Raw genomic sequence first — 16168 nt, forward strand, 5'->3', positions numbered from 1 at the left:
GCTGATCACACATTAGAAAATACTCTTTTTTTATATATAAATTTTTATTTATGATAGTCACAAAGAGAGAGAGAGAGAGAGAGAGAGAGAGAGAGAGAGAGACGCAGAGACACAGGCAGAGGGAGAAGCAGGCTCCATGCACCGGGAGCCCGACGTGGGATTCGATCCCGGGTCTCCAGGATCACGCCCTGGGCCAAAGGCAGGCGCCAAACTGCTGCGCCACCCAGGGATCCCAGAAAATACTCTTAAAAATAATGAACAGGTTTTATATAAGCTATATATGAAGACGAAAATGAAGAAAATTCTAAAATGATAAAAATATTAGCTTTTTAAAGCCAGGGAGAATCTTTAATGGCTATCCTCTAAAAGACATGTCTTTGAAGCTTATCCTTTTATACTGAAATTAAAACTTATGAATCCTAGTAATTCTTGCTTTTCTAAGTAATTCTTTTGGCCAGTACTTTCCAATCTAGACATTGCTATGTTCACAGATTTAAAAAACTTCTTTAAATAGTTTCTGCAGCCAATTTAGCAGATAGGAAATTAGTACCTTAGTTTTAAATACACATTTCTTTTTCTTTTAAGATTGAGTGTCAAAGAAACAAAATGTAATTTTACGTATATGTCTAAAATCATGCTGTTAGAATATAAAGATTTGTTGAGATCCACTGTCACTTACCTTATTCTAAATAGTATTTCTTTCTTTCAAATATTCAGATTCACCTCTAAAATGGCCAAGATTTGTCATCACTGGGACAATTGGAAAGAATGACATGTAGACCATAAATATAGCCGTGAGAAGTACCAAAAATGTTTTGATTAATGAAGCAGCGATGTAGTTAGCTTATGATCACTTTGAAGGACAATTCTTGGCTGTCTGATATAGTCAGGACCTTATAATTTAAGTTTTTCTCCCAGGTTGCCCCTTCCTCCACATTGCCATTTAGTAATTGTGGGATCCTTAGGCATGTTACTTAGATTCTTCAAGTTTCAGTTTCTTTATTGTAAAATATGGATAATAATACATTTTTAATGGTTTGTAGTGATAAATTGCATTCATCACAGTGCCTGGCTTAATAACTGGAGGCTAGTATTATTAATGTTATTGACACAAACAGTAAAATATATGCTGGATTATTTCCCAATTTTATGAAGGGTAATGGGATTTTCTAATTCAGTAAAGGAAAGGAACTAAAACTAAGAGGAATTTTGTTTGATAGAAGAACCAATGGGATTTTTTTTTAAAGACTTATTTTAGAGAGAAAGAGAATGAGCACACACACACACATGAGCAGGGGGAGGGGCAGAGGAAGAGAAAGAAGGAGAGAATCTCCAGCTGACTCTCCATTGAGAATGGGGCTCTATCTCACTACTCTGAGATCACGACCTAAGCTGAAATTAAGTCTCATGCTTAACCAAGTGAGCCACTCAGGTGCTCCAGAACCAGTGGGATTTTTAAGCCCTAAAACTGGAATTGACCAGGGTGACAGTTACTCATTGAATGACATTGAATTTTTTGTTTTCTAATGCCCTTTCCCTACAGAAAACACTGTTTACTGTTCTTGTGACATCCAGCAATGTATTTATCATAGGATGTTAGTTACTTAAATGTTTCTATTTCCTCTTGAATGGATTAAAAAATTTATTTTGAGACACATAGTTTTTAAATGTGTACTTCAAAAGGTAGCTCTAATGTAATTATTAAGTATTCATAATTGATGCCATACCACTTTTGTTACTGGAGATGATTTTAAGTAGTATGTTAGAAACTTTGTTTTTAATTGTAAAAATTATTCTACTCTGTTGGGAAAAAAATATATCCCACATATTATACTTTGGTTTCAGATACTATTGCTTAAGATAATGGAGTAAGAGTTTGCTCATGAAATAAATTTATCATGAATACAAGTAAAAAATTGTAGATAAATTTAAAGAATAAATTGTATTAGATAATTACTGGCCTGCCATTTGCCAGACACTCTTCTAAGTACTTGGTATCTATTGGGTCTTTTAGTCCTCACAATGGTTTTGAGAGGAAGGTACTATTATTCTCCTCATTATACAGATGAGAAACCCAAGCACAGAGAGATAAACGGTCTTGTTCTTGGGTATAGATCTAGTAAGTGGCAGAGCTGTAATATCACGACATGTGTTTTGACAGTGTCCAAGCTCTTAGTCCCTGTGAAATACCACTGAATCTTTATTAGATAAATAAGAGCATGAACGATACATGGATAGTGTAGCAATAATGTTAGTTACACAACTCTATAAAATTTGCGAACACTGCTCTAGATAAGTGAATATTTCTAATATATGATGAATATATTTTCATGTACATATATATAGGATTAAATAGACATGGCTTCAAACTGTGTCAAAGTATTTTAAGTATTACACGAAGCATTATTATTTTATCATGTCTTTGATATAATGAAATATGCTTAATTTAAGAAAGTATGGTGAAGCATACCATCGTTAATGGTTAATGTTTTGGATTTTTTTTCCACCACTTTGGTACCTGTTTTTGTAGAAGGAAATATTCATAATTTATACCTAGAGAAAGTTGGTTTTTCACGTCCTTTACAAGTGTACTCCAAACTGTTTGATATTTTAGTTTCAGGATTTAAGTTCTAACAAAGTCATGTGACAGCAGCAGCAGTGAGGTGCAGTGAAAGCTCTCTCAGGAGTACTCTTATTAGAAAGGAAGATTTTGGGTCTGTGAGGTTGTGTGGGCCTGAATGTGATTTTTATTTGATATATGAGCTGTGACATTACTATTGCATGACTGAGATGTACTTGTAAGTGCTGTACTATGCAGATGGGTTTTTTTCTGAAACAAAGCCAGAAACAAAATCTTGAATGTGTTCATTTAGTGGGGAGAGAATACTTCATAGAAACATATGGAAACATTTCTAAGTTTTTTTTTCATTAAATGAGCCTTTTACTTTCTAAGCATTTTTATGATTGTTCAAGTTAATATGTCATTTGCCTCATATTTTCCAAGTTTAGTGAGACATGGAAGTCTTATAGAGCTGGGATGTTTTGAAACAACCTGATCGCTTTAAGGAAGGCACATTTTAGGATTAGGTTTAGATGATTATTAGAAAATTAGGATTGGATCATTAATCTATTTTTCATTAGATTATTAATCATAAGGCAATCCATCACTAAATATTTTAATATTATGGAATTTGGTGAAGAGACATATAGTAGTTATTTTCTTTTTACTTATTTTTATATTGTGAAAGCATAGGGCAACATTAAAGAAAATCATAAAAGGAAAAAATACCACAAAAATAACATGAGTTTTTAATTTTCCATGTTCCCTTCTAACCCATGTCCTTATACATAAAGTTTCACATCATTCTGTATTATGAATATACCATTTTATGTTGTTTTTCTTTTATTACATTACATTAAAACTTTTTTCTTTTTGATGGTCACATACTTTGCTCTCTCCCATTGTGAAAAGTGTACAAAGAGAATTTCCTTAGATTCTAAGTTCCCTTCAGCTTCTCATTTATCTTCCTCTTTTCTTTTTTTTTTTTATTAAGATTTTTTATTTATTTATGATAGTCACACAGAGAGAGAGAGAGAGAGGCAGAGACACAGGCAGAGGGAGAAGGAGGCTCCATGCACTGGGAGCCCGACGTGGGACTCGATCCCGGGTCTCCAGGATCGCGCCCTGGGCCAAAGGCAGGCACTAAACCGCTGCACCACCCAGGGATCCCATCTTCCTCTTTTCCTTCACAGAGAAATAACTTAGAATGATGTACAGGTTGCTTTTCCACTTAGCTTTGATGCTGAATCCAGTGTATATTTTGTAGTTTTTATCTTCCTTAACTCCATATTTGACACAGAACTCTCTTCTTGATTTGTGGGCTCCTCTCCTTTGTCTTTTATATTTGACTTTGATGAAGTACTTGGAATAAACTCTTCCTCCTGTGTGGCTTCAGCTACCACTTATACACTGACAACTGCTTCATTGAATTCTCTGGACCAGTTGTTTTTCCTAAAACTGAGAAATTCATTTGCATGTGCTAAGGTATCTAAAACTCACTATATTTAAGTTGAAATTTAATTTTTCCTTTCTCACATAACTAATGGTATCACCATTTACCTGTTGTCTTATGTAGAAAACTTAGGAATCATTATGTTCTGTCAGTTCTGTCTCTTAAATCTGACCTCTGTTTATCCAAGGGATACAAACATAATGATTTGAAGGGGCCCCTCGTCCCAATGTTTGTAACAGCAGTATCCACATTAGCCAAACTATGGAAAGAGCCCAGATATCTATTGACAGATGAATGGATAAAGAAGATATGGCACATATATACGATGGAATATTACTTGGCCATTAAAAAGAAGGAAATCTTGCCATTTGCAATGGCATGGATGGAATTAGAGGATATTATGCTAAGGGAAATGGTCAGAGAAAGATAAATACCATATGATTTCACTTATACATGTAATTTAAGAAACAAAACAGATGAACATAGGGGGAGGGAAGGAAAAAGACAAAAACAGAGGGAGGCAGATCATAAGAGATTCTTAACTCTAGGAAACAAACTGAGGGTTGCTGGAGGGGAAGTAGGTAGAGGGATAGGGTATGTTGGTGATGGGCATTAAGGAGGGCTCTTGATGGAATGAGTGCCTAGTGTTATATGTCACTGATGAATCACTAAATTCTAACCCTGAAACTAATAATACATTATATGTTAACTAAATTGAATTTAAATTAAAAAAAGAATAAAATAAAAAAATGCTTTCTTTAAAAAAGTCTGACTATTAAATATTCATTATCGGGGCTATACCACTTTTGTTATTAGAGATGATTTTAAGTAATATGTTGGATACTTTTTTTTTTAAAGATTTTATTTATTCATGAGAGACACAGAGAGAGAGAGGCAGAGACATAGGCAGAGGGAGAAGCAGGCTCCATGCAGGGAGCCTGATGCAGGACTGGATCCTGGGTCTCCAGGATGAGCCCCTGGGCTGAAGGTGGCGCTAAACCACTGAGCCACCTGGGCTGCCTGGAAATTTAGTTTTTAGTAGTAAAAATTATCTACTTTGTGTTACCATGTCTTATTTCCAACTGGGATCTTACCAAGTGATCTCTCAGTCCTTTCTTGTTCTTTTCCAGTTCTTTCTCTCCATTGCAGTTTTTGATTGTTATAAAATAGAATTCTGATTATGTCCTTAAGTGGTTTCCCATTTGTGTTCACTATAAAATTGGAACTTCGTTGCAAGTCAGTACAAGATCCTTTCATGATCTCTTGGACTCTTCTCTGGACATGTTCTTGAAGCCCTTTTCTTTTGCTATTTTGAAATATTGTCTGTCCAAGCACACATAACCTCCTATCCTTTATTGTTGCCCATGGTGTTGCATCTGCCTGGAACAGTTTTCCTACCCTCATAATCATTTCTTCCTTTTGTCTGCTTAACTGCTTTTTCTTTAAGACTTAACTGAAGCTTCATATACCTTAGTTTGAGTTAGGTGTACTTCTTTCATATTCCTGTGTATGCTGTCTACCACAATGCCAAATATAGTATATGTTTCAAAAATGTTCTTTTTAATTGGGCTATTAAATAGTATACTACCAAGTTAATATTTTGGGGATACATTAACACCTGGATTTTAGATAATTGATAGTTGCTTTTTAGGTAAAGTATTTTGCATCTCCATGCATATTAGTATTTTTAAAAGTTATTTTCCTGCAAAAATAATCCTAAGAAAAATACTGAATCATGATAGGGACACTTTTTATTTTTTTTAAATTAAAAATTTTTTTTTTAAAGATTTTTAAAATTTATTCATGGGAGACATAGAGAAAGAGAGACAGAGACACAGGCAGAGGGAGAAGCAGGCTCCTTGCAGGGAGCCTGATGTGGGACCACTCGATCCTGGGACCCTAGGATCACACCTTGGGCTGAAGGCAGGCACTAAACCGCTGAGCTATCCAGGCGCCCCTGGGACACTTTTTATGATTCTTGGTTATCATCCTTTGATTCTTAGTATTAATCTTGCTCAAAATACATGTTATAGGTTACTTATAGCAACTTTCAGAAATCAAAATTATTGGTATTGTTATAACACTTCTACTTTTTAAGGAAATAGATCCTTAAACTGACCGTCATTAATTTTTGCATTAAGTAAACATATATATGTCACAAACATAGTATGCCACTCTTTGTGCTCTGATTCTTTTCTTGGTTAAATGCAAAATAGGTTTACCAGGAGAATGGAAATATATTTATAATGTAATTTATAACAGTTATTCCACTAATTGGAGTTGGCCTATAAAATATGCAGACAAATCAGTGTTAAACTTAATGTATTCATGCCATAAGTTTAATAAACTTTGTTTATATTTGAGAGTAACTTTATTAAGTGAAAAATTGCCTTTTTCCATGTTACCATTGTATTTTTGCTTTTATTCCCTATATTAGAAGAAGATTATTTCAATTTGGATCAGATTTTAATGAGTAATAAAAATTAAATGTTTTTTCTTGGAAAATATAATTAATAGATTGCTGGAGAAGCTCAATTTAATTTTTTAACAAGTTGAATTATTAGTATTTACAATATAGTTTATCTGTTTATTAAAGTATTCTGATATGTTTCATATTTCAATATTAAAATATAAGCAGATGGCTATAGTATTTCTTTGTACATGATATCCACACAAGAACTCTTTGTACTGTTGGCAGTACTGTTACACAGCTCCTTACTACAGTAAGTAAATATATTACCTAAACCCTTAATCAACCTACCATTGCCACTGATGACCCAATGCTTAAGTTGTAACACTATGCTGCTGACCCAGACTCTGGGGGCTTATTTTATTTTATTTTATTTATTTTATTTTATTTTATTTTATTTTATTTTATTTTTTGATGCATTGCTGTAGGGAATTTTAAGGGTGTGGAACCAAGCCATTTTCTCTGTTGGACTCATTTCCACTTTTATTTCCTATGGGAGGCTTAGCCTTCCTTTAAAATACTAGGATTTAAAAACTGTTCACCTATTCTGTGGTTACTATGTGTAGGAATAACGCTGTTTGCTCATTTTAACTCACTGAATTAAAAAAATTACTGAAGCTTAACTATTGCTGCAAAACAATTCTCAAAATTAAAATTTCTAATTCATAAAATGCTTTTTTGCTAGATACTTTATTTTTGTGCATGTACATTTTTCATAGTTTAATTTTATCCTTATATGCTAGGAATATTTGGCCTGATGTTGTCCCAGGAGGGTATAATTGAGAACTGACAGGTTATATGAAGTTGAAAAGAAATTTAATGAGTTGTAAAAAGCAGTGCTTCATTTTTCCTTGGTAACTAATATATTATTTTTAAGGAAATGTTCTAAAAAGTTCAAAATAACTAGGCCTCTAAACTGAATAGTAACTTTAAATTTTGACAAAGTTTATTCACTAAGAAGAATAAAGTTATTTTATTTTTAGATTACAGTGTACAAATGTTTGGGGCTTGAATGTTCTGACTAGTTATTTAACCTTACAAATAAAACTATGTAAAATCACATGCTTTTAAAGGTTTCCAAAAAATTTTAGTTCATTTTCTTTTGTCATCAAGAAATTTATAGAACATCCCACTTGAACTACCTGCCTTGTAAGGTGCAGGGGTTATTAGTATGAGGCAGGCATATATCGAAGGAACTCCATCCTTAATAGAGAAACAGACATAGAAGCACATCAGAATAGTTTGATAGGTACTGCTAGATGTTCAAAAGGGAGCCACAGAAAAAGAGCAGTTGATGATATTTGAAGGCTTCCTAGAGGAGGTAACATTTGAATTAAGAATTATATATAAATAAAGTAATCATCTAAGTGCCCTGTGCTTCTGTTAGGAGTTTGAGAGAGGGAGGGTGTGTGAATGCAGTAGAGAGTGGAGGTGGTGATTAAGTATTTCATCAGATACTTGATATGAAAGCTCTGTGCATTGTTAAACATGCCATTTTAATTTATAGGCATACGGAGTGAGTTTTGAAATGGAAACAGTGCTGGTCAGGTTCTCCAGGAAGTAGACACTGAGATGGAGTTAGGATTCGTGAGAGTTTACTGGGGAAGAATACCTGTGGAAAGAAAAGAGTGGTATCAGGATTGGTCAGAAGCAGTTGTCACATTGTGATGCTGACTTGATCAAGTCCCCTCCAACCCAACAGAGACCTTTGTAACAAGGTTGGAGGACTCCTGCATTGCGTGGAAATGACTAGACCCTTTTACCACCATTTCTCAGATGATGGCTATGGACTTCCCGGAGAGAAATATGTCTGACTGGAAAGGTGAGGCAAAAGCTAATGAAGCTAACACCTGGAGGCTGTCAGCTATCACACTCCTTGCAGCTAGGCAGTGTGTCCTTTGTTGAAATCTGATCCATGGGGGCACATCTTTGTTGTCACAAGAAACCTGGATAGGATGGACCTTGGGATGATGACAATCATTCATTCATTTGGTCAGTCAGTAAATATCAGATACTTCCTCTGTGCTAGGAGTAGTGCTGAGCGTGGATGATATAAAGTAATGCAGATAATGTCCCTATTCTTATGTAGGGCCAAGATCTGGTGGTAGGATAGTCCAAACAAGGACATCCAGCCTAAGAACTCTGTTATGGGCAACAGCTTGGCAAAATGGAGAGAAAGAAAGGCCACTATGGAGAAAAGGAAAGGAGGGAGATGAGGCTAGAGAATTTGGTCAGAGCCACCAGAGCCTTGCAAAAAACCACAGTAAGGATTTCAGAGTTTATTCTATTGCAATGAGAGGTTACTGGAGGATTTTAACTAAAGGAGTGAGACAATTTGACTTATGGTTTGAAAGGTTACTCCTACTTATCAAATCCCACATTCAGTAGTCATAATGCAAATATGTCTTGACTTCTGACTTACACTATGTAGTCACTTGGAGAATTCTGTATTGTTGGCAATAGTATATCTACAGAGTAGTGTATCTATTTCTTTTACCCATTTTGCATATTTCTGTAGTAACTCATTAATTTCTTTTGTTTTTAAGTAACTGTTACTCAATTACAAGAGCCATATTTAATTAATTAATTAATTTATTTTTATATTATTTATTCATGATAGAGAGAGAGAGAGGCAGAGACACAGGCAGAGGGAGAAGCAGGCTCCATGCAGGGAGCCCGACACGTGACTCGATCCCGGGACTCCAGGATCACGCCCCGGGCCAAAGGCAGGCGCTGAACCACTGAGCCACCCAGGGATCCCCAAGAGCCATATTTTATTTTTTTTTATTTTTTTATTTTTTTCATATTTTATTTTTTAGTTGAATATATAGAACTTGTTTATTTTTTGGCCTTAGTTCTGAAAAAGGCAAGTAAACTTCTTTGTAGAAATTTTATTTAGGCATTTGAAACTCTTCATGAGAATGTGTTGCTAATTTTTATAGTTTAACTAGTCCCTCACTGGATCCATACAACTCTCTGGTGTTGTATAGGACAAAATTTAAAGATCCCAGGTTTCTTGCATATAGCAGAAACCTGCACATTGCTGGCTTCCAGAGCTGTTCTTATTTTTCTTGGGATCAGAAGTTTGCTTTTCTCCCCTAAGAATTTTTAGGACTCCCATCTCCACCCTTACATTAACTTGCCTAATTGAGAATGATTTTAGGTATCTGTAACTCTTATTTAAGACTTACATTGTTTATTGGAAATAAAGCTCTAGTTTTGCCAAGTGTCTTGTCAGTGCTAGTTTGAATCTTGTTTAGGAATAGATAACCATTTATTAATCATGTGACTTAGGCAAATCTCTTTATCTCTTTAAAACTCAGTTTCTTTCTCTGTAAACTGAGAAAGACCAGTGGTACTGCTTTATAAGCTTATAGTAAGAAGTAAGTGAAATAATATAGAATGTCTGGCATAACATGACTGTTCTAGAAATGAAAATTGTTGCTATTTTTACCGTTACCTTAAAATGTGATTATTGCTTTGTTAGGGATATATGCAAGTACAGATTCAGCTTGGGTATTCATCTAAAATCTGCTCGTTGGCTTTAGCTCTGATTTCAGTCTTTAAAAGATTGAGCAGCAGAATAGCTACTTCAGTGTCATTTATGGCATTCTTGAATTTGTGTGAGAAAATACTTACCATTGTATATAATAGCCTAACAACATCAGTAAAATAAATGAGGCATGTCACTTAGATTTATTATTGTCACAATTTTCACTCTCAATTATAGGTGAGCATTCTCTATGTAACTAAGAATGAGCATTTTCTCTTAGATTTTATATGTTGAAATTCTGTCAGTGACTTGTATAAATATTATTACAAGAGTAAAATACTAAAAGGACCAATACTTGTGAAAACTTAATTTTATGCAGAAAAGTAGTATTTTAAAAGTTCAGTAATAAGGTAAAGATATTGATAGTTGTATTGATTTTCATTCATTTTCTAATTAAGCAATCAATCTCTAAAGATAAGTTATGAATTCCTATTTAGGAATTCCATATGTCTTATAAAGTTGAATTAAAGTCAGAAATCAGAATGATTGAGGAGAGATAAATCAAATGATCAGTAATCATTTACTGATCAGTAAGTATCTACTTCATTTGAAATTGAACCTATATTGAGTATTGCAAGTGTGTAGAGACTACAGAAATAACAGCTGACAGAAGGTGAGAGAATGTGTATTTTACTGCCAAATTATGTCAGCTCTTAAAATGCTCAATAAAAATTTATAACAATAGTTACTTTTTTCATTAGAATTTATATTTACTCTTATGTTCCAGAAATGTATTTTCTTATGATACTACTTGGCTTTGGTCACAGCTAAATAGTATGCTGTGTTTTTCTTTTTCCTTCTTATGGCTAACATATTCAATTGCTGTAATATACAGGATGTTGGGTAATTTTAGAAGAAGGAGCTTTTAACATCAAAATATTGCATTTCATTATAATTTTTTTCAGACTAGTTTCTATTTTAATTAACAATTAATAGATTGCATGCTATATATACATTTGAAGGATTTCTTAGAAGTTTCAATCAAAATTTGATCTGTGCAATCAGAACCATTGCCAAATCCTTTCCTTCTCAACTAAATAATGCATTACATTAAATCCACATTAGAAAAAAAACATTAAAATACCTTTTAATACAATTTATACACAAAGAATACTATCATAAAACATGTTCTGTGTGTTATTTCATTTTCCCTTTAGGTCAGTGCATATAATATTTACTCTCAGTTACTTGGTAAGATAATTATTAAAACTACTGTGAAATAGAGGGTGATATATAAATAAAACAAAATTTTGCTTTTTCATTTTTGCTACACTAGAACACTATGCACATCACTTATTGATTCTATTACTAATGGATGACAAAGAATAGTGTTTACTGTGAGTGGGAGGTAGACATCTTAAAAGTTTAAAAGCAATTGCGTAGTATCCAAATAAATAATACGGAACACATTTTAACAATACAAGAACTACTTTAATTAACTGTGGTATAATATGGTGTGCATACCACTCATGGTAAACCACAGTAGCATTTACTGGGTGATGCTTCAAAACACACTACTGTTTTTCATGTACTTTAATTGACCAAATGTGTCATAGAGGCATTATCAAAGGTATGGTAAACAGTTCTCAGGATTTTTCTTTAATGGTGACTCTAACATATAGTTCATTTGTTGATATCAATTCATTGGAATTTTAAAAATATGTTCATAATGACTTAAGTATGAAACAGTAATGATTTTTACTATTTTTGCTGAAGCAGAGAGCAGATAAATTAGAAGGATTTGTTTCTAGGTATAGTCAACAATGACCTATTACATTCACCCAGTAAAACTGCTAATGAAGGCAAGTGGAGAATGAAGGAAAAAATGGATGGTATTTCCTATCTGTAGAGATTTCTGGAAACTTGCTATTTCATAATGCAGTGGACATTAGAGCAGTTATAAAAAAACTAGTTCTATAACCATATTTTAAACTTTTGGAGTAAATGAGATACTGATGGTATTTTTCTCTCCACAAATGTATAGTGTTTGCTTTTACAAATCCTTTTTAGATTATTTGATAAGAACTTCAAAAATTGCTATGAAAATTGAGGATTATAACTATAATATTCTATTATCATTATATTTTAATGTGTTGCCAATGCAAAGGTAACAATTGAGGCTGTTTGTGAAATTGGTGGGGTCAAGTGATCAGGATAATAGATTAGAAAACAGGACAACAGGTCATGAAAATGTATTGCAAGTGAGCAAAGAGAAGTGAATAAATATTTAATAACAAGTCCTGATTGAAACAGAAAAAGTATAAAAGATTTTTTTGGACAGTGAGCTATATACTATAGTTACTTGACTACAATATGTGCATTAAGTGGTTGTTTTCTAACTTAGGAATGGCCCACATCCATTACAAAACTATTCATGATCCCCATTTCTCCAGCTTCATGTCCTATTACTCTCACTCCTATTACCCAATAGGTTCCGCTCCCACTGAGCTTCTGTAATAGCTCCTGGCTCCTGGACATAGTCTTTGCTCTTCCCTTAGGCTCGTGACTCGTTTTTTTTTTTTTTTTTAATTGCCTGGAGTATTCCAATTCACTCCCCTCACTTCTTTTCTGGCTTCTCTTTATCATTTAATACCATTTCTCTAGATCAAGCTAGGGTCCCCTTTCTATATAATCTAAAAGCATCCTATGCATCTCCTATCCTATTACTTACTACATTTCATTGTAATTTCTTATTCAATTATTCACTTCTTTATATAAATTTAAAATAGTTTTTGTGGAAAAAGATAATGTTTATAGTTAGTCAAACACAAAATAAAAATGTTTTGGATGAATGGATTTTGATTCTAGTATTTACCAGTTTTTAAATTTAGGAGGCATAAATACTTAAATGTTACCTCTTAGTCCAGCATGTGGGGATGGAGAAGGGGGAGAGAACAAGTGACCGTGAGGCAAGGTTAGGTAAAAAATGATATTTGTACGGAGTTTTTGAAGGATGAGTGAAGCTGGACCTGGTAGCTGTTAAGTATAGATTAAATTTTGGCAAGAATTTTTTCTCCTGTGTATTCTGGCACAATATCAGTAGAACAAAAAGTCAAAGGATGTTAGGCTATAATAAAACTTATGTTGGAAAAGATAAAAATTTCATGAGAAATTAATATATGAAAAATCTAAATAAATCTGAAATTTGCAGATGCTTCATTTTTATACTGACAGTTATTGGCCAGTTTCTTATTTCACTTCATAGTCAAAATAATTAAAACAATTTTAAGCACTAGGAGATTAACTGGGTATTGAAGAATAACTAGCATTATATACAAAGCACAGTATGCCTTATGGCATTTTGCTGTTCTATAATGCAGTCTAATGAATAGTAGTATGCTTTAGATATATTTGTCCTATGGTAAAGCTTATTTTTAGGATTTTACAAAATATCTCTCTCCCACTCAAAAAATTCAACTCAGAGAGAAAGGTGTTTATTTGACTCAGTCAAACAACATGCCAAAATATCTCAAACCTTCATGGCCTAAGAATCACTTTGGAGATGCTGCTAAAATACAGGTTCTCAGGCCCATTCTATTTTGTAGGTTTGTCCTTTCTCTCTGACTTTTAATAAGCATCCAGGTGGTTTTGATACTAGTGATGGACACTTACTCTCTTGACCATTTAGTGGCAGGACTTCTACATTCTGTATAAATCTGAAATTCTTTTGTACAATTATATTCATATTGTCATGAACTTTGAATACTCAAGTACATTCAAGGGATGTTATTTATTTGAAAGCATGAGGCTTCATGTATGGATTGATAAAATCACTCAAATGTACTCATCCTATGGGTACTAAACTTTGCGGAATAAATTATAAGCGGTTTTGTTGATTGTAGTCCATGGAAAATAAAAATGAGTAATATTGCTGTAAGATGTCTGAAATGTTCAGTAGTATGAATAATGGTAACATTTATCTTTATTTTATTTTTTTAAAGATTTTATTTATTTATTCATGATAGACATAGAGAGAAAGAGAGATTGGGGTAGAGACACAGGCAGAGGTAGAGACACAGGCAGACAGAAGCAGGCTCCATGCAGGGAGCCTGACGTGGGACTCGATCCCGGGACTCCAGGATCACGCCCTGGGCCAAAGGCAGGCACCAAACCTCTGAGCCACCCAGGGATCCCAACATTTATCTTTTTTTTAAAACAATTTTTATTTATTTATGATAGTGAGAGAGAGAGAGAGAGAGAGAGAGGCAGAGGCAGAGGCACAGGCAGAGGGAGAAGGAGGCTCCATGCACCGGGAGCCCGACGTGGAATTCGATCCCGGGTCTCCAGGATCATGCCCTGGGCCAAAGGCAGGCGCCAAACCACTGCGCCACCCAGGGATCCCCCAACATTGATCTTTATACTGTAAAATTCACTTTGGTTTTTCTGGCATTCCACCAGTGCCATATTCTGAGAGTATGTCTTAATAATCTCTGCAGTGAACCGTCAATTTGGCTTTTGAAACATAGTCAATTAAATAAAAAAGGTGTAATATAGTATATATTTCCCTAATTGACTTTATAAGAAAATAACTTTGTTTTTTCTTGGTTATTTTTTGATTATATATTGCTTATAAAACATACAGAACTTGGGCATTTGTTTTATATCTTTAAATTTTTTATTAAGCTAAAGTAATATATGTTTATTTTAGCATGTGAAGCAATATGGATATATAAAGAAATTTTTTTTTTAAATTTTTTTTTTATTTTATTTATTTATGATAGTCACAGAGAGAGAAAGAGAGAGAGGCAGAGACATAGGCAGAGGGAGAAGCAGGCTCCATGCACCGGGAGCCCGATGTGGGATTCGATCCCGGGTCTCCAGGATCGTGCCCTGGGCCAAAGGCAGGCGCCAAACCGCTGCGCCACCCAGGGATCCCAAGAAATATTTTTTGAAGAGTTAATTTCCTTTCCACTCCTTGTTTTTCCACCTCACTTTCTCTATGCTTGTACACACACATTTGTAAGTTTGTGTTGAATATGTATGTTGTATTTAAATATGTTTGCATATTTTAGTATTTTAGAAACCTGCCTTTTCAGTTAATACCATTGTCATGGTTATTATTTTAGAATAATAGGAGAAATGTAACATGTTCTACTTAATAGCTGCATATTACTTTAATAGTATCTGAGTGCTATTATTTATTCAGGCATTCCTTTCTTGATGAACTTTTAGGAATTTCCTTATTTCTACCACTCCTCATAATGGTATAACATAATTTTGCATATTAATATCCATATATATTTTCATATTCTTTCTGTAAGGTGGATCTAAACTACAGGACTATAAGTCAAAAAGAATGTGTATTTCCACTTAATGAATTCCTTTTATTAGATATATAACATTTTATATTCCTTTTTTAAAAATAAAAATACATTATAGAATATGGGAATTATTAAAAAACATGTAGATGAAATAAAAATCATCTGTAAATCTACCAGCAAAAAAAAACCAATATGATATATTGCAGTATAACTTTACAGGTTTTTTTTCAATATCTACTTTTTCCAATTCATTACATCAATTGTATTTAATCAACTAAGGTTTATATTTACCTTAGGAAGAAGATTTGGCAGAGTACTTTCAAGACCCTTATGTTTAAATGTAGATTTGTCTTTATTTTTCCTACTACTTTTGGTTAGAACAGATGAAAACTTCCAATAAAACTTCTAATATAGTCTAGAAAGTACATTATTGAAAGAGAAAGGAGAAATAGCTGTAAATCAGTACTGAGAAAGTTGGGGTTGTTGATGTGGCTTCTTCCTGATTACTTCAGGGAGTTTCATTAAGTTACTTGACATCTCAGAACCTCAGCTTCCTCTAATGTTTCCATATGTGGAAAACAGTGACTTAGTATTTTGAGAGTTATTTATTTGCAATTGAAGAAAAAGAATCAAAGATTAATTTTTTAAAGATTTTATTTATTTATTCATGAGAGAGAGGCAGAGACACAGGCAGAGGGAGAAGCAGGCTCCATGCAGGGAGCCCGAGGTGGGATTCGATCCTGGGACTCCAGTATCATGCCCTGAGCTGAAGGTAGACGCTCGACTGCTGAGCCACCCAGGTGCCCCTGAAGCAAAGATATTAATAATGGTCTGTTGATACATGGTCTTCTGTGTCTTAGATCAGAAATGA

The 16168-nt window shown here is 33.8% G+C and overlaps 1 protein-coding gene across 22 annotated transcripts in view; it reads left to right on the top strand.

Annotated features, from left to right (window-relative positions):
* The window catches only part of VPS13B (vacuolar protein sorting 13 homolog B), a 733580-nt gene that overhangs the window by 163680 nt on the left and 553732 nt on the right, over positions 1-16168 (top strand). Inside the window, exon 18 of one of the 22 annotated variants that reach the window (XM_035714530.2) lies at positions 718-9267. The exons of the other annotated variants lie outside the window; for them this stretch is intronic. Within the exon in view, the coding sequence (XP_035570423.1) occupies positions 718-779 (62 nt within the window). The 3' untranslated portion in view covers positions 780-9267. Of the gene's footprint in view, positions 1-717; positions 9268-16168 lie in introns of those variants that run through there. 22 annotated transcript variants of the gene reach the window in all.

This window comes from Canis lupus, chromosome 13 (assembly GCF_003254725.2).
Source record: "Canis lupus dingo isolate Sandy chromosome 13, ASM325472v2, whole genome shotgun sequence".
NCBI lineage: Eukaryota > Metazoa > Chordata > Mammalia > Carnivora > Canidae > Canis > Canis lupus.